The sequence below is a fragment of the Trichosurus vulpecula genome, chromosome 5 (genome assembly GCF_011100635.1).
Source record: "Trichosurus vulpecula isolate mTriVul1 chromosome 5, mTriVul1.pri, whole genome shotgun sequence".
NCBI lineage: Eukaryota > Metazoa > Chordata > Mammalia > Diprotodontia > Phalangeridae > Trichosurus > Trichosurus vulpecula.
The window spans coordinates 194,274,279-194,292,014 of NC_050577.1; the positions used below are offsets into that span (position 1 = coordinate 194,274,279).

At 46.7% G+C, this 17,736-nt stretch overlaps 1 protein-coding gene and 1 non-coding gene across 2 annotated transcripts; both read right to left on the reverse strand.

The window, feature by feature from the left end:
- Positions 1-11,471: 11,471 nt before the first annotated feature.
- On the reverse strand, positions 11,472-17,668 carry PHB2 (prohibitin 2). Its single transcript, XM_036761249.1, has 10 exons — positions 17,353-17,668; positions 16,933-17,017; positions 16,417-16,496; positions 14,051-14,235; positions 13,461-13,590; positions 13,258-13,361; positions 12,733-12,810; positions 12,567-12,643; positions 12,077-12,082; positions 11,472-11,826 (listed from the first exon to the last, which is right to left on the reverse strand). The coding sequence occupies exons 1-10, from the start codon at positions 17,477-17,479 to the stop codon at positions 11,799-11,801; spliced, it is 900 nt and encodes a 299-aa protein (XP_036617144.1). The 5' UTR covers positions 17,480-17,668; the 3' UTR covers positions 11,472-11,798.
- Positions 12,891-13,182, reverse strand: LOC118852504. The gene has a single exon (XR_005010576.1). It is a non-coding gene; the product is annotated as a small nucleolar RNA U89 (small nucleolar RNA).
- Positions 17,669-17,736: the final 68 nt, after the last annotated feature.

Below are 17,736 nucleotides of genomic sequence, written 5' to 3' on the forward strand. Positions count from 1 at the left end.
GGAAGGAGGGCAACCACAATGGTGAAAGACCTTGAGATCAAGTCATATGAAGATTAGTTGAAAGAATTAAAGATGGTAACTTGGAGAAAAGAAGATCTTGGGGTGACATATGAGTTATCTGCAAGTCTTTGGAGGGTAGTCATTTGAAAAGAGATTAGGAAGCAGTCAATCAACAAGCATTTATTAAGTTCCTACTGTATACCAGGCATTAAATTAGGCACCAGAGATACAAATGCAAAAGTGAGATGGTGCCTCAAAGAGCTCTCAGTCTCCTAGGGGGATACAATATGTTCAGATAAGTAAATATAGAATGTGTGTGTGTGTGTGTGTGTATATATATGTATATATGTTATATATACACACACATAAATATATATACACAAAACATACACACATTAATATATGTGTACATGTGCATATAAGTAAGCAAATACAGAAATCATTGGGATGGGTCATGAATAAATAGGGAATCAGGAAAGTCCTTTTAAAGGAAATGGCACTTGGGCTAAGCTTTGAAGGGATCTAGGGTCTCCAAGAGGTGGAGGTAAGGTGAGAATTCCAGGCATGGCAGACAACCTATGCAAAGGTGTGGAAGTGGGAGATGGGAGGTGTACAAGAAATAGCAAGCAGGTCAGTTGTCTAAAGTATAGAGTGTATTGAGGGAGTAAGCTGGAGCTAGACTGTGAAGGGCTTTAAAGACCAATCAGACGAGCTTGCATAGCATTCCTAAGGACCATGGGGAGCTACTGAAGCTGCTTTCAGCTGAGGGGAGAGCAGGGGAAGGTGGAAGTGGTTTCGAGATGAAAGGCATGTATTTGGGAATTAAGGACATGAGGGGATGAGGGAGAAGGTACAGTCCCACCATGTGGAGAACACAAAAGTGGGTGGTGATTGTGACCTTAGCAGGGCATTATGGGTCAGATCTCTGCTTTAGGAGTCTTAGTTTGGCAGTGAAGCAGAGGATGGATTGGAAAGGGAGAAACTGGATGCAGGGAGGTGGTGAGGGTCTAAACTAGAATGGTTATAGTTGGAAACAGATTGTATATAGAGGGTGAGAGTCAAGAGTCAAGGTTGGCTCCTAGGTTGTGAACCCGGATGACTGGAAGAATGGTAGTGCCCTAGACAGAAATAGGGAAGTTAGGAGGAAGAGTTTAAGAGGAAAGATGAGTTCTGGTTTGGACATGTTGAGTTTAAAATGCTTATGGTATATACAAGTTCCTACTGTATACCAGGCATTAAATTAGGCACCAGAGATACAAATACAAAAGTGAGATGGTGCCTCAAAGAGGCACACAAGATGTCAAGCAGCCAGTTGTAGATATGAAGCAAGCTTGTTTGTGCTTTTTCCTTGAAGAGGAAGATGATGCCATGCCTTGCAAGGTAATTGGATTTAAGTGAGGAAGGGCTGTGCAAAGTCACCAGCCTCACTTTCTTCTCTGGAGCCATCTGGGTCCAGTGGCCAGATATAAATCAGGATGGCTAGAGGTGGCTCCCATGAAACAAGCTGAGGAGAGAGATGAGGACTGGAGAGCTCCATTTGGGAATCACTTACACAGATGTATTCTTTTTGGTCTTGGAGGGAAGAACCAGAACCAGAAGCAATGCGGAGACATTGATGTCAGGATAAACTTCCTAATAATTAGGGACCATTCTGCAATAAAATGGTCTGTGTTAGGAGGCGGATACTCCCCCTTGCTTCAAGCAGAAGGTGGATGTGACCGTTGGTCACATGTTAGAGAGGGGATTCCTTTGGGGATATGAGTTGGACTAGATGGCCATTGGGATCCCTTCCAACTCCCCCCAAATGGCCTTTCCCTTTTGGGGCATTATAGCTAGACGTGAGAGTGAGATAAGGGCACTGTGTGTCCTTCTGGGGTTCCCAGAACTGAACACAATACTACAGGTATGTTCCACGCAGTGTAGAGGGCAGGGGACTGTAAACTCATTTGTCCTGGATGTCATCCTTCTACTAATGTGGCCTCTGGTCACTCAGCTTTGGTCTGCACTTGAGAGGAGTGGTGGAGAGAACATTGGACTAGGAGTCAGGCATGTTGATTCCTCTGTTAATTTGTGTGACCTTGGAAGGAAGGAAGGAAACAAGCATTTAAAAATGTTTTAAATGAGCTTTTATTGATAATTTCTGCTTCTTACATCACTATAGTATCCCATATATCCCTCCCAGAGAGTCATCCCATATGACTCATAGTATTTTTTAAGTCAGCACAACTGATCAATACATTGACAAAGGACAAAAACATGTAACATCTGGGGACCTGCTGCCTCCCTGAAGGGGAAGATCAGGGATATCTCTTTCATATCTCTTCATTTGAGTCCTTTGTGATCTTTGCGATTTTGTGACATTTCCTTTTGATTTTTTGGTGTGTTGGTCTTTCCATTTACATTGTCGTAGTTACTACACATGTTGGGAAACAAGTATTTATTAAGCACCTACTATATACCAAGAACTGTGTTTACAGTTTACAAATATCAGCTCATTTAATCCTCCCAACATCCCAGTTTAGGAAACTGAGATAAACAGAAGTTAAGTGACTTGCCCAAGGTCATATAACTAGCAAGTGTCTGAGGTCATATTTGAACTCAGGTCTTCCTGACTCCCTGCCCAGAGTGGTATTCATTTGCCTACCTGTCTCTGAAAAAAGCTACTTTATGCTCCCCGGGCCTCAGTTTCCCCATCTGTCACAGGAGCATAACAATACTAGGACTTCATGCTTCACAAAGCAAATGAAACAATGGTTATGAGAATTTATGTTGACTTTAAAGTGAAATATAAATATGAGGTATTTGTGTCATGTACCCAACCACGGTACCTAGTCCTCATCTGTGATTGATTCTTCCTTTGTTAAACAAGAGTGTTGTTCAGTTGGGTTGCGCTCTTCGTGACCCCGTTTGGGGTTTTCTTGGCAAAGATACTGGATGGTTTGCTTTTTCCTTCTCCAGCTCATTTTACAGATGAGGAAACTGAGACAAACAGGGTTAAGTGACTTGCCCAGGGTCACATAGCTAGTGAGTGTCTGAGGTCAGATTAACTCAAGAGGATGAGTCTTCCTAACTCCAAACCACTCTATCCACTGTGCCCCCTAGCTTCCCTTAAGAGTGGACCTATGGATAACAAGCTAGTATAATAAGGGACCAGCAATAATAATGATATCTTACACTGATACACCGCTCGAGTTCGCAAGTAGTTTTCATGGATGATCTCATTTGATTTTCACAACAACCGTATGAGGTAAGTGTTAATATCTATTTGAGAGATGAAGTAACTGAACCTCAGGGAGGTTGAGTGATTTGCCTAGGGTTACACAATAAGTATCTGAGGTGGGATTCAAAGCCAGTTCTTCTAGGGCTGCGAGTCCAGCGCTATCTATTATACCATGTTGCCTCTTTATAAAAAGTTCCTGTACTTGCCCATCTCAGATACATGCTATTCTACCAGTATTAGAATTCTTCCTTTGCGTTAAGGTAATAATCCCAGTAAAAATTCACTTACCTCATGAAGGGTGGCAAATTCTGCCATTTTCAATCATTCATGCCTTAGTGTTAAGGAATTAGTTGGTGAATTAGTTTTTCTCATGGGGTGGTGTAAGGAGCAGTTGTAAGTCCAGGCAATTTTTAGGATGGGGAAGTCATAATATTAGCACTGCTAAAACAGTTGGTGGGAAGGCCCTGGAGACCTTATAGTCTCCTTCCTTGGAATCTTTCTTTGATGGTAGCAGTAGCAAGGAATTCTCCTTTATCCTGTCTTCAACTCATAAGCACTCTTGTCCACCTTTACCCCCATATCCCCTGGGGTTGGGATAGACTTTAACTACAACCTCAATTCCCTCCCCCAGGTTACATTGCTTACCCCTCACTTTAGAGCTTTTCTCCTCTTTCCCTAAGTGACATCTGTCTATAGATAATAGCATGCCACTGTATTAATTATCCAGCGAGGGATTAGAATAATTAAGTTGCTCATCAAGGGGTGGTCTACTTCTGCCCATCTGCCCAGGGCCCTCATCAGTTTTTCTTGGGCTTGTTGTGGTGTCCTTTCTAAAAGATTGCAGAATCCTTTATTGTCCAACTGAAATCACTCAGTCTTCAGAAGCCTAGACTTCTACTTCCATTGCCAATCATGCAGTTGCTGTTTGGTTCAGCCTTATCTGACTGGGCTTGGAACAAACATAAGGAATAATGTTAATATATAATATATATGGTCTATAGAGAGCTAATGCTTGGGCTCAGGAATTCTGAGTTGTAGTAGAGCTAAAGCCAAGAGAGTGTTGTCACTAAATCTGGCACAAATATAGTGAGTTCCCAGGAGCAGGGGGCCACACAGGCTGCTTAATGAGGGACAAAACTTCCTAGGCCAGAAATGGAGCAGATCAAAGCTTCTGTGCTGATCTGCACTGAGATTGGGTTTATGAGTGTCTACACTTCCAGCCCAAGTGAGAGACCTCATCTCAAAAAAAAAAATTTCCTCCATAATGATGGTCTTACTGAGTAGTCATTCATGCCCAATGTCTTGACCACCATCGTCTTATGGAAGCTTGGAAGTCCAAATCCAAGGTCAACTGAAGAAAGGAAAGAAGACATCTTTGGATGTCAGCGTGCAGTTCTTCTCCAGCTCCATTTATCGTATTGTTTTCTGTCCCAGTGGGCACTTGGAGCAGGACAGTCTCTATAATCCTTTTTCTGGGTGGGGGCAGTGAAGAGGCAGGAGAGGGAGGGAGAGGAGAGAGAGAGAAAGAGAGAGAAAGAGAGAGAGAGAGAGAAAGAGAGAGAGAGAGAGAGAGAGGAAGAGGAAGAGCAGGAAGGGAGAGAGGGAGAGAGACAGGAGAGGGAGAAAGACTGTATTGGGGTAGTCTTGCTTTGGGTGGGATATTTCATTTCATAAGTTCTGTTCTGTCATACTCCATGGAAACTTCCTGGGGCTCTGGGTCCCCACAACCAAGAAAAGTCCATATTAAAGGAGTGATTGTGCTTGTAAAAGGGTTTCCCCTAGACTTCTACCTTTAAAAATGCGGTAACTATATGCTCCACCTACTAGCCTCCCTGGCTTCCTTTCAGTCCCAATTAAAATCCCTTATTTTTACTGTCCCCCAACCCCTCAAAATTCTAGTGCCTTCCCTCTGTTAATTACTTCCTATTTATCCTGTATATAGGTTGCTTTGCATACATTCATACGGACATTTCCTCTCCGGTTAGATTGTAAGCTCCTTGAGGGCAAGGGCTGTCTTTTGTCTCTTTTTGTATCCCCAATATTCAGCATGGCCTGGCACTTAATAAATGTTTATTAATTGGTTAATATTTTTCCTAGCTTCCATCTTCATTTGCCTTCTTTTCCTCCTCTCCCCACAATGACAAGAGGGAACCAGCTTGGTTTTTGTTTTCAGCTCAGAACTATGACTGAAACTGAGTATGTATTTGAGGGATGTGAGGAAGAAGGGCTTGTGGAGATGGACACATCCAGAGAGCCTGAGTCAGAAACACGTATGTCTATCTACATGTGAGCATAGAGCCTCTGGGCAGGCCATGGAACCTCAATTGGAATACAGCTATTAGAGTGCAGGGAATGTCATCATCTGTGTCCCAAGTGTCCAGTCTAAGGCTGAGCATCTACAAATGGCTGGTTTAAACCCGACAGTGTGGCCTGATGGTTGCCAACAGCATTGACCTCATCCAGTCCACTTATTCATTCAACAACTTTGGAAGGAAGACTATGTATAAAATAGTCAACAAACATGTGTTAAGCTCTTACTGTGCCAAGGATACAAAGGGGCTTGTATTCTAATAGAGGAGACAATACACAAACAGGTACTTACAAGATCTATACAGGGGAAATTAAGGGTAATCTTAGAGGGAGGTGCTAGCAGCAGTGAAGTGTGGAGAGGATCGATGGTGGGGAAGAGGAAGACTGGGAAAGACCTCTTGAAGAAGGTGGTATTTGAGCTGAATGTTGAAGCCAGGAGAAAGAGACAAGGAAGGAGGGCATTCTAGGTGTAGGGGACTGCCACTGAAAATAATGGAGTCAGGAGACAGAGTGTCCTGTGTGAAGAACAAGTAAGCCCTTCATCACTAGTACATGGTGGGCAGCAAAGTCTAAGACTGGAAAGTAGAAAGGAGACGGGTTGTGAAGGACTTTGAAATTTTATATTTGATCTTGGAGGTAATAGGGAGCCACTGGAATTTGATGAGTTGAGGGTATATGAGTTGACATGACCTCTGTTTTAGGAAGATCTTTTTGGTGGCTGACAGATGGGAGTAGGGAGAGACTAGTCAGGGAGACCGACCAGAAGGCTAATGCAGTAGTCCAGGTATGAGATGGCAAGGACATGTACCAAGATGGCAGGTGAGTGGAGCGAAGGAGCCACATATGAAAGAAGTTTTGGGAACAGAATCAAGATGACTAAAATCCAATCCCTGCCTTCAAGGAACAAACAATCTGGGAGGGGAGTGATAGTGAGGATAGAGAACCCACATATAACTATTGTACAAAGCATAATGTGATTGATCTCATATCAGGGGTACAAACAAATCATTTGAAGTTCATACAAGGTCCACACCCATTTGGTTGCAAGTAGGGGACCAGGGAAGGCTCCATGGGGGAGGGTAGTATTGGGGCTTTGAAGGATGACTAGGATTTTAAAGGGAGAGACAGGGAGATAAGACATTTATTACAAAGTATGAATAAAAGAGAGAAGGCAAGAAAAATAAGGATGAGTTCTGTAAATGGTGAATTTAGTTTAGCTGACATAGAGTATATGAAATAGTATAGTGGGAGATAAAGCTAAAAAGATAGTTTGAATTCAAAGCATAGAGGGTCTTGAATGTCAGGCTGGAAAGTATAAACTTTATTTGATAGAAAGTAATGAGCTATTTAATAGATTTTTGAAAAGAGGAGAGGGGCATGATCAAAAGAAGATTAATCTGACAGTGGTTGTAGTGCAGATTAGAGGAGGGGAAATGGGAGGCAGGGAGATCAGTTAGGAGGCTATTTCAATAGTTTGGGTCAGACTAAAGTTGGTGCATTTAACAGAAATGGGGAACAGAAAGGGTGAGTTGGTCACTCAACAAGCATTTATTAGATGTGTCAACCATTTACCAAAGGTTTGGTCTAAGGAAACAAATAGAATCAGTTTCCCCCTTAATTGAAGATTTGCCAAAGAACAGACAGAATGGGGTTCTCCCTTACCAAAGATTTGTTCAAGAACAAACAGAATGGGGCTTACCTTACCAAAGGTTTGAACAAGGAACAAACAGGCTGTACATGTGCTATGATATACTTATTTATTCTGGTTAAGCCAGAGAATCATGCATGATGGAGTCAGAAAATAATTCTAAACTCAGAGGTAAACAAGCTTGAAGGAGACCCTTCATACACTTAGAGGAATCCCAACTCAGGATGACTGTGTCAACCAAAATTATAGTCTCCGTATGTGTTAACCATAATATGAGAAAGGAATTTCTTAATAGGATAGGCTGTAAATACAAGGCTGTAAATAAGATGAGAGAATGTCAAGGTGTCAATTGAAATTATAGATCCAGGATGTCTGGATTTTTATCATTTTTATCATTAGCATGACATAATATGACATAAGAAAACATAAGAAAAGTCCCATTATTTAAGATAGTGTCTGGTTCAAGGCACCTGGCCTTGGCAGTCATAAACAGAAAAATGCTCCTGGTCAGCTTCATCTGGCCTTGTAGTTGCTGATATAGGAAAGGGCATTTGGGTTCACTCAGAGACCAAAGCAAAGCATGTCTGTTATGCCAGAGCACACAAGGCCTTATGGTAGGTTAAGCTCAGAGTGGGACAAAAATGTCTTTCTCCTGATTGGCTTTTCCAGGTTTTAGGCCTTTCTCAGGTGATGGGGGCCCAAGATGGTTCACAAATGCTACTGTATGCCAAACACTGAACTAAGCATTTGGGGTACAAAGAAAGACAGCACACAGTTCCTATTTACAAGTCTAATGTTGGTGGGGGTTAACTTAGGTAGATGATGAGTTCAGTTTTGGACATGTTGAGTTCAAGGTGCTGGGGGTATATCCAGGTCATGTCCAGAAAGCAATTGGAAGTTCAGGGAGAGACATCAGGGATATGGACTTGGGCATCATCTCTCTAGAGGGAATAATTGAGTTTTCAGACCCTTCTGAGGGTCTTCAGATCAGGACAAGCCCTGGAGAGAGTCAAGAAGAAGCAGAGAGGAAGGATAAGAAGGCTGGGTGAAATGAGTCAAATATCATCAGGAAAAGGGCAGTGGGGACAGGAACAGAAATACAGTTCTTCCACTGATCACACTGGGCTGAATATATAACTTAGTCCTGGTCCTGGTGGCAAGGCCAGGTAATAAAGGAAAACCAGACTCTTGTCCTTTAAAAATCTTTGGGAAATGGGAAGTAGGAGCTGGGGAGGAGGATAAAAGAAAGGGGAGGGAGAGAAGGAAACTGGGGAGGGAAAGGGTTAAAAGAGTGGAGTGGGGGTGGGGAGAGCCAGCCTATGGCAGGAGGACACACCTGTGTGGTAAACCTTTGCAGGCGTGGCCCAGGTGAGCTAGGCGGCAGAGGGAGGAGGCAAGGTAGAGGCCTTGTTGTTAGGCCTACGGACATGGGCTCCGATCCTCCTCTATCATCCCGTCCTGACTCCTGAAGTGAGAGCAGTCAGGGGTCCGGAGGCAGGTAGGTAAAGGAGGGACAGAGCGAAGGCTGTTAGGCCTGACTGGCCGAAGAGGAAAGGCAGGCTAACAGAGATGTGAAATGGTAGGTGAGGAGAATGCAGCATATTACAGCGGGAATAGGCCTCAGGCCTTGGGGAAAAAGAAGAGAAGAGATGGTGGGACAGGACTGGGGTTTGTGGATGGCGCAAGAGGGTGGTAAGTGATTCCTCTGACTCCCGCTTGGGTATCTAGCAGTTCAGCTTTTTCCGACATCTTGGAGGGTGCTGGGGTTGGGAGGGAAGATCCTACTAGAAATTAAATGAGCCCAATGAGTACCTCCCAGTGCCAGAAATAGTGTTAATTTTCAGGGAAGGTGCTTCCTTGGCCTCTTTCCAGTAGCAGGCGGGCTGCTGGATGCCAGCACGGGTCTGCTTCTCGCTGCCCAGACTTAACCGTGGCTGTCTCTTACTTAGGATTGGTGGCCTCACCTTCATAGTAACCGTCCCTCATCTCGGGCAGGTTGGGACTGGTGCCCCATCTTACCCAGTAGTGTTTGGGTGCTGGTTGGGAGTCTCTAATACTGCCGGGTAATGATGGAGGTCCTGTCCTAATGACGCCTCCAAATACCCATTGCCACAGGCCCTAAGCCTAGGAACAGGATGTCAACACTCTCTTTCCCCCAATTCCAACGTGGGCACAGGTTTTTCCTTTCGGTTTCTGATCTGAAGGGAAGCCTGGCTGGTTATAGAGGGGACATGGTGGGACAACAACTCTCCCACTGACCTCTTGCAATTGGTCAGCTTTCCCTCTGAGGTCTTTGATTGGTAGACCTGTGACTCTACAACCCGTGACTGACCAGGAACTGGGTAGGCTTGGTGTTTGTGATTTGCTTTAGTTCCTTCTTCCTGGGGACTCCCTACTAACCAGAGAGAGAGAGACTAGAGATCCCTGTTGTGATTGGTCAGCTCCGGCCCTGGATGTGCCCAGCTGGCCAGCTCTGGGGCCATCTTCCAGCGCAGTGTTGGATCGTGTAATCATGAAGCTTCTAACACTGTCTGGTAAAGATGCCCTCCGGGTTGGTCCTCCCTTCGATGACTTTTGACCCAGGTGATCTTCAGGGAGATATGGGATCCACTGAGGTCCCTATTCATAATCTCTGACCTTTCATCCTTCAGTTAGACATTACGGGGTGGATAGGGGTTGGGTACTGTTCAGGATCTCAGCTTTGGGGCTGTTTGGACCAAGAGACAAGACTGCTGCCCAGAATGTGGGGCCTCCACCTTCAGTTGGAATTTACGCAGCCCTCCCTGGGTCAATGTCCTCTTTCATCAAACGATCCCCCTCTGTTCTTTGCTGTGGTAAAGAATTAAATGGAAAAAAAAAAGGCAAAAGAGGGATGTGGATGTGGGTAGCAAATGCCTAGCATTAAGAAATTAACTGCTCATTTTAATTTCTCTAGGATTTCTAGCTTCATTCTTGCATTTTCTCTCAAGAAATACAGGTGCCTGTGTTTGTCCTTGAAGTGGAGATTCAGCCAGATTCATTGGACATCAACATTGGGGCTGTAGGGAAGGACATTTCCCAGAAGGCCACAAGAATCTCAAACTGGCAGGGATCAGGTCATGTTAGCTAGGTGAATTGAGACACTGACATATGAGTTATTACACTTCCCAGAGACTTGGACTGGGTATGTGGAAGACCAGGACAATGAATGCCAATACTGTACTAAGGGTAAACAATAATTGAGGGCAGATCTACGCTTGAATGATGTTTGAGGAGGGATGATGTATGTCCCTTCCGTATATGAAGTCTTGTATTTGTGGGGAAAGAACTCCAAGCCGTGTAACCAAGCAAAGCTCTTCCCTGGAGCTTCTAAACAGAGCCAAGTACTCAACAAAGTACTTGGAAAAATAAATGCTTGGGCCTGAAAGTTCTTCACTCACTTTTAAGGAAATAAGCACACCAACCACACGGTGGAGCAGAACCCCAGGCTCAGGCAGATGACCTGGTCTTAAGTATTAATGTCCCATTTTAATTTTGTATCAACAACTTTGCCCCTCTCAAAAATCAAATATTTATTGAACATCTACCATGTCTTACAAAATGGGGAGGACATTTGTCCTATACACTCTGTGGGGCCATTGTGAGGAAAATGTCTGCCAATCTTTATTTGTGCTAAGGTGCTAAGGCAGGCAGAAACTATACAATATTGTGCCTTAGGTGGGCTTGGCAGAGATGAGAGGGGCAATCATCCTAGGATAGGTACCATTTTACACAGTCCAGACTTTTATTGTTCATCACACGTATTTCCTTTGATCTATATAATTCTAATGAAGCCAATAAATTTTATCTCCAAATCTCATGGATTAGGAAATAGGTTCAGAGAAATTACAACTTTGTGACCAGCCTTAGATAACCAGTGTGCCTGGTCTTCCTCCCAATGAACTGTATAGGTTTTAGATAAGAAGTATGTATTTGACTTCTTTGTCCTAATATCTGCAAAGGTTCAATATCTGGCAAATGATATGTGGCAGCAAAGCTGCAGCTGCTGATGTCTCAAGAAAGGAGTGGAGTAGCTGGTGGTCAGAGCTCCACAATCAGGATTTGGGTTGATGCTCATCTGTGCTCTCAGGCCATACTCTTACACCCAGCCCCCTTTTACTCTCGGTGCTGACTTCTGCTGTCCTTAGAAGGGTCCCCACCTTGTCAGAACTCTTTGCACCCCCTGCTGGTGAACCAGAAGATGTGCATCTGATCAGTCCTGGTCCCAGCAGCATTCATGGGTGGAAGTTAAGAAGATCCTGAACAGCGCTGGACTCCACTTAAGTAATAAAAATTTATTGAGAATTCCTGGGATAGCTGCTATCTCCTCCCGGTGTTGGAGGGAAACCAGCTAGAGAGGAAATCACTGAGAAATCACGCAGTCCTTATACCCCAAGCCCCCAGAAAAATATGGGGAGGGGGATTAGGGAAAGGAACATCTGTCAGTCTTCATTTATCCAACGAGTGGGGAGGGGTGGTTGGTGGTGGTGGAGGAAAGTCACATGATGATGGGAGTGAGGGAGGTGGACCCGTCTGCCGGCTCATCCAAGACTAACTCAGGGAGGAAGAGATCAGCTTTCTCTGGAGGTCAGGAGGAGGTCTCTATTTCTTGCCCTTGATGAGGCTGTCACTATAGAGAAGGGAGAGTGGCCAGAGACACAGGTTAAAGAACCCAGTGAGACCTCACTCAGTTTCCACAAAAAGGCAGAAGCAGTCTAGTCAAAGTAAGGCTAACCTCAGGATGAGATGTACCCAAGTTGGAGATGCTGGGGTCTTAGAACACCCCCATGCATAAGCTTTAGCTGTAGGACAATTCTCACTACCCCCACCTCCAAGAAGAGCCTTCACCCACAATACCCATTCACAGCCACAATTCTTACCTTCCCCTGTAGTTACATGTAGAGAAGAGGCAAACATAAAAAGAGAAAGACATAATTTGACATCTTTTAGGTTCAAACAATACTATGTTCCACTCCACACCCAGCAGCTTTCCCCTAACAAAACTAAGGACAGCTGATAAGACATAGGACTTGGACCCTGAAACTAAAACCCATCAATTTTAGGACCCAACCTCTCAACTTGTCACCTCTCCCACCATCCCCTCCTCCAAAGGCAGTGATCCAAATCTTGCCTGGGGGAAAGATGATCTAATGTCACTGTCTCTGCTGTCCCCCCACCACTTTAAAGCACATCATGATTCTCTCATTCCATCCTAAAAACCCCAAGGCTGGCACCACAAATCTTCCCCACTAAGTGAGGCACCAAGGTTGTGATTTTGCACAGAGCTCATTAAGGACTAAAACTGAGGAGATGCCAACACTGCTTTCCAGGGCTCCTAGATGGATGTGGTGGGGTGCAGGCATCTCTCACCGAGTGAAGCTTTCATCCTGCAAGTTCAGTACAAGGTTCTCAGCAGTGAGATAGATTCGGTTCTGAGATGTGGCGATCTGGAGACAAGAGGAAGGCATGAGCCACGTGCCAAGGCCACGGCCTTCCCTGCCCTGCCCTCCTCCTCCTCCCTGCTTTGCACACTCACGGTTTTGGAGATGTTCTGGGCGGCTCGAATCTTCCGCAGTTTGATGTAGCCGGGGTTCTTGCTCAGAGCTTCCCCAAGGTACAAGCAGTTAAGGAGCCACAGAAACAGATGGACCTGACACCGCTGTCCTTACCCTGCCTCATGTTCCTCTCTGGGGCTGTCAGATCTAGGGGTTTGCGCTCAGACGCAGCCAGTGCCTCTGCTTTCACCCTGACCCCACCTGTGGGCCCCTGCTTGGTGTAGCTGCCAGGGCCTGGAGGCAGCCACTGGGAACCAAGGGGCCTGAGCAATTCTGTTGATCTGGCTTTACAGCAAGGGCCCAGGCCTCTGGCACCCCTACCAAGATTCCAGATCCCATCACTGTAATCCCCATAGCCTTCCCCCCACCCTCCCTGGGAGCCAGGAGTCAGAAGGCACGGAGGTCGCATTCGCCTTGGAGTCATCACCCAGCCAGCCAGGGAGGAGGATTCGACTGTCACTGGTCCTTTAGGGACCGATTTCTAACACATATACGGGGACGGATATCATTTTGGCAGCCTCAGCTTCACCCTCAGCTTGTACGATCTTCTGTCGCTGTTCCTGTTTTGCCTTTTCCACCAGAAACTGAGCCCTCTGGGCCTCCTGCTGGGCTGTGGTGGTGGGACACAGAAGAGAGGTATCATTGGCCCTTCTTCCCCAACGCTGGGCAGCACCTCCCGATTCACCCATCTCTTACCCGTGTGACTCACCCACTTGCTTGGCCTCCACGGCGGCTGTATACTCTCTGCTGAAACTCAGCTCTGTGATGGCTACATCGTCCAGAATGAGGCTGAAGTCCTTGGCCCGTTCTGTCAGCTCCCGCCGGATCAACAAGGACACCTGGGGGTGGGGAGGCCCAGGAGCAGTGAAGTAGGGACAACATAGAAGAGAAGTCATTGCTGTAACAGCCTAAAACCTAGATTTCCAGAGAGGGACTGAAGACCCGCCAACTGCAACTTTCCACATCTCGTTCAAGATTCCTGCCTTGGTTCAGATGGGTCTTTAGCCTCCTCTAGCACCTGCTAAGTCAGAGTAAGCTTGTATGTGGAGCCTCTGATGTGTGGCTGTGTAAGCTTTTTGGGTCTCATGTTGTCTCCTGAGTATTACTACCCCCCTCCACCCCCCAGTTCCCTCCTGCTCCTTCCCACTTGCCCAAAGGATTCAGAAGTTTCCAAGCTGCCTCTATAAAAATCAAGAACCTGGCTACAACTGTTACCTAGCATGCGAGCCTAGGTAGGTAGGGGCTTCAAATTCATTAATGCTGATGACCTTAGGGAGGCAGAAATGCAAGGGGTCAGACCTGGGCCCGCTGTGTGATAAGCTGTGAGGCGTTAAACTTGGCCACAACACTCTTGAGCACCTCATTCACGATTGAGGGCAACACACGCTCCTCGTAGTCCAAGCCTAGGCGCTGGTACATGCTGGGCAGCTCCAGGGCATTGGGTCGGGAGAGCACTCGAAGGGAAATGTTCACCATCTGAAGGTCTTGGCAGGGAACAAGAGAAAGCATCGGTCAGGACAAGGGGATTCCCCTCTCCTCATTCAAACATGCTGCCCCCAGCATTCTCTTTACTCTCTTCAGTGCCTCACAATGCTGGGGGCGTGAAGCACGGAATTCTCTCAGCATCTAGTTTGGCACTTGCTAAACCAAACTGAATAGCTACTTGATCAAGAGAGGAGACAGAATCCTTTCTTCCCCTAAGTATACACAGGAGACCTGAGACTTGAGTTAAAGCATGTGCAGATACACTCAGCTCCAGCGACCAACTGCCTCAGTATCTAGGCAGTGCAACTCTTGGGGCAATGAATTCTAAGCCAGGTTTGGAAAGAGGGCAAGTATACAAGGTGATGTGAAGGGGGAAGGCACGTGCTTATTCATTCCACAGACATTACTCAGCACCTGAGGCAAGGTCTTTTACACATTCTCAATACAGGGGCAGGAAATAAGATGTGTACATCAACGCAGGTAATTATAACATATCCCACTGTCGCTGTGCACACAGTGAAGGATCTCGGTAGGCAGAAACGGGGGCGGTCACTCTGAGCTGAAGACCACTTCCTATAGGGCTGATGCTGGCTGGATTAAACTAAACCAGTTGAGGCAATGGCTTAAGCAGTTCAAGTCAGTAAGCACCCACTATGCACAGAAAACTGATGGGAATTTCAAAATCGAGGACAAGAGGGAAGAGTGAAAAGCCACATGAAAGAGGAGACAGAATTGAACCCAAGCACAGGTCCCAAATCTCACTGTAGAAACTTACTACCCGCCTGACTTTGGTTAAGTCTCTGCTTCCTGATACGTGTTTGCGAACTTTAAAGTACTGTACAATGTGAGTGATGATGAAGGAGCTGGCCTCTGAATGACTAGAACTCCAATGGAAAAGGGAGAGGGGGAATCACTGCTGACTCAAGAGTCTAGTACAGGCAAACCTATGGAAGTGGGAAATGCCAGAATACATGGGTCTGAAAAAGGCCTGGACAGATTTCGGGGTGCAGATCGTGGCAGGCTCTAAATGGGATTTATTATTATTCGGCAATGAAAGCTCATGTTTATATCGTGCTTTAAGGTTTGCAAAAACACTTCAAATGTTTGACCCTCAAAAGAACCCTGTGAGGCAGGGGCTAGTATTACCTTCATTTCATGGATGAGGAAATTGAAATTCAGAGGGGTAAGTAACTGGCCCAGGGTCACTCAGCTAGTTAAGGGTCTCAGAAAGTATTCCCACCTAAACCCGTCTAGGCCCAATATGGTTTCCACAATGCCGTGCTACTTTCTCATCTATGATCTTTGAAGAAAGGAATGGCATGACTAGATCTATCTCAATGGAAGGTTTTTCTAACAGCAGCCCAGAGTTTCCCTCTTTGAGGAGACACGTACAGGCAGAAGGCTTGTGTGAAAGCCTAGACTAGAAGACCTCTAGATACTAGGAAATGAGAATAGAAGAGAAGCCAAGAAATCTCCTGGAATTTAATTTAATAATTAACTTGAAGAGGAGCCCTGTAGGTGGTTTGAGCTTTGTCTATAGCTCAGAGAACATGAAAGGAAGCACCATATTCTATAGTATACAAGTATGCTATACCACAGTACTAGCCTGGCAGTCAGAAGACCCCAGTTCAAATGACATAACCCGGGTCTCACTCAGTTTCTGCAAAATGAGGGGCTGTACTAGATAGTCTCTAAGGTCCCATAGTTTTACTAGTCCAGGACCCACAACAGAAAAGCAGAGTGGGTATACCCGCCAACTTAGGGTTGGGCATATAAAGCTCATCCTGTGGACAACTAGGAGCCAACGAAAGTTTCTGAAAAGAGAAGCAACGTAATCAGTGTCTTCTAAAGTAGGGAAGGACATTGGAAACAGGGAAGATTAGTTTATCAGTCTACCTCTAAATCTGTACAATCCAGGTGAGAGGTATGGACGTCCTGAAAGAACAGAAAGATCCTGAGGCTCGCAGGAGTGATTGGCAACAAGTGTGGCTAAGAGCAGAGATGAGGAGGCAGAGATGACAGCTAGGGGTTTGGCAACAGATGGAAGAGCATTAAAGTGGGTGCAATATTGTTTACGTGTGATGCAAGAGGTCTCCCACCTTCATATCCAAAGTGTAGAAACCATGTGTGTTGCTGTCTCTCCTGTACAGGTTGTACACTTTAACCTCTTTTGGACCCACCTTTGGAGCCTGTGGGAGAAGAGATCTTGCGGGGCCGGGCACGAATGTCATAGATGATGGGGTACTGGAACCAGGGGATCCTGGGGGTGAGGAGGGATGGCAAGAAGCTAGGTCATGGGGGGCTCATGGAGGGTCCTGTCTTCCCTCACCCATTCTAGCCACCTGAATCCCATTCATTTTTTTCCCCTCAAGATACAGAAAGGAGATTAAAAAGATGAATACCCCTTCTCTCCATTATCCCTACAGAACCCTTTCACAGAAGTTTTCAAACCCCTCGGGCCCTCTAAACAAGCACTTAAATAGGAAAAAGGTCTAACGGGGAAATCCTGGGGGACCCCTTGGCAGTGCCCGTAAGATAATGCAGATGCTACAGTAACTGATGTCTTGTGTGACCCTTTTGGGGGGGTGGGGTAGAGGAAGAAAGGAGAGGGAAAACACGGAATGCAGGTGGTTCTGCCCAGGGCTAAGAACAAAACCCAGGCATCCTACACTGGGCATCCCGTTCCCACGATTTACCTGAAATGTAGTCCTTCCGAGAGGATGGTGTCCTGCTGCACACCCCCGATTCGGTTAAAGAAAATGGCTCTTTGCCCACCTTCCACTACAAGGGGAAGGAGAGAGTTGAAGGACGTCAATAAGGGAAAGCCCTGGGTGGCCAGCCGGCGGTGGAGATGGAAGGATGCCTGGGGAGTGGGGAGACGTGGGGACAGGGGGATCCTGGGGAGCCGCGGATATGTGGGTGTGTCTGGGGGTGGGCAGAATGCAAAGTAGAAGCGGGCCACAGAGGAGAGGGGGGCTTGGGGATGAGGAAGCGGAGGGCGGGCTGGGCAGGGGACTCAAGGTTAGGTCAAAGTTCTCGGGCGGCGGGGTCAGGGCACCGAGGGGGGCGGGGCGGGGCAAGCGTCCACGTGGGGGGCCCCTTCCCGCCGCTCTCACCAGTGAACACGGACTCTCGGACTCCGTAGGCCACGGCCCCGGCCCCGAACAGCAGCTTCAGCGCCGTGCCCATGCCACGGGGCCCAGCGGGCAGCCGCCCCGCGAAGTCCTTCAGGTTCTGGGCCATGTCCACTCTATGGCGCCGAGGCGGGGTACTAGGCCGGGAATGCCGACCGCTTCTCCCCTTGCCCTTCCGCAGTCCGGGGCCCTGGCACTGGCCAGTGCTGCCTCCTCTCACACGAGGCTCCGCTACCTGCTCGGCTCCTCCCAGGAGAAAGGGCACCGGAAGAGCGCTGCCTCCTAAACTCTCCCCCTATTTCCGGAGAGGACTCGAACTTCGGGCACCGCCTCCACGTGATCGGAAGTTGCCTCCCCTCCTTCCCG

What these genes read in the sequence shown, in the direction of transcription:
- PHB2 (XM_036761249.1), bottom strand. Translation starts at nt 17,479, where the DNA reads ATGGCCCAGAACCTGAAGGACTTCGCGGGGCGGCTGCCCGCTGGGCCC. An exon ending in TTCTCCCACAGGCTCCAAAG is followed by an intron (nt 14,236 to 16,416) that starts GTGGGTCCAAAA and finishes TTCCCTGCCAAG; the next exon opens with ACCTTCAGATGGTGAACATT. An exon ending in CCCAGAACATCTCCAAAACC is followed by an intron (nt 12,644 to 12,732) that starts GTGAGTGTGCAA and finishes TCTTGTCTCCAG; the next exon opens with ATCGCCACATCTCAGAACCG.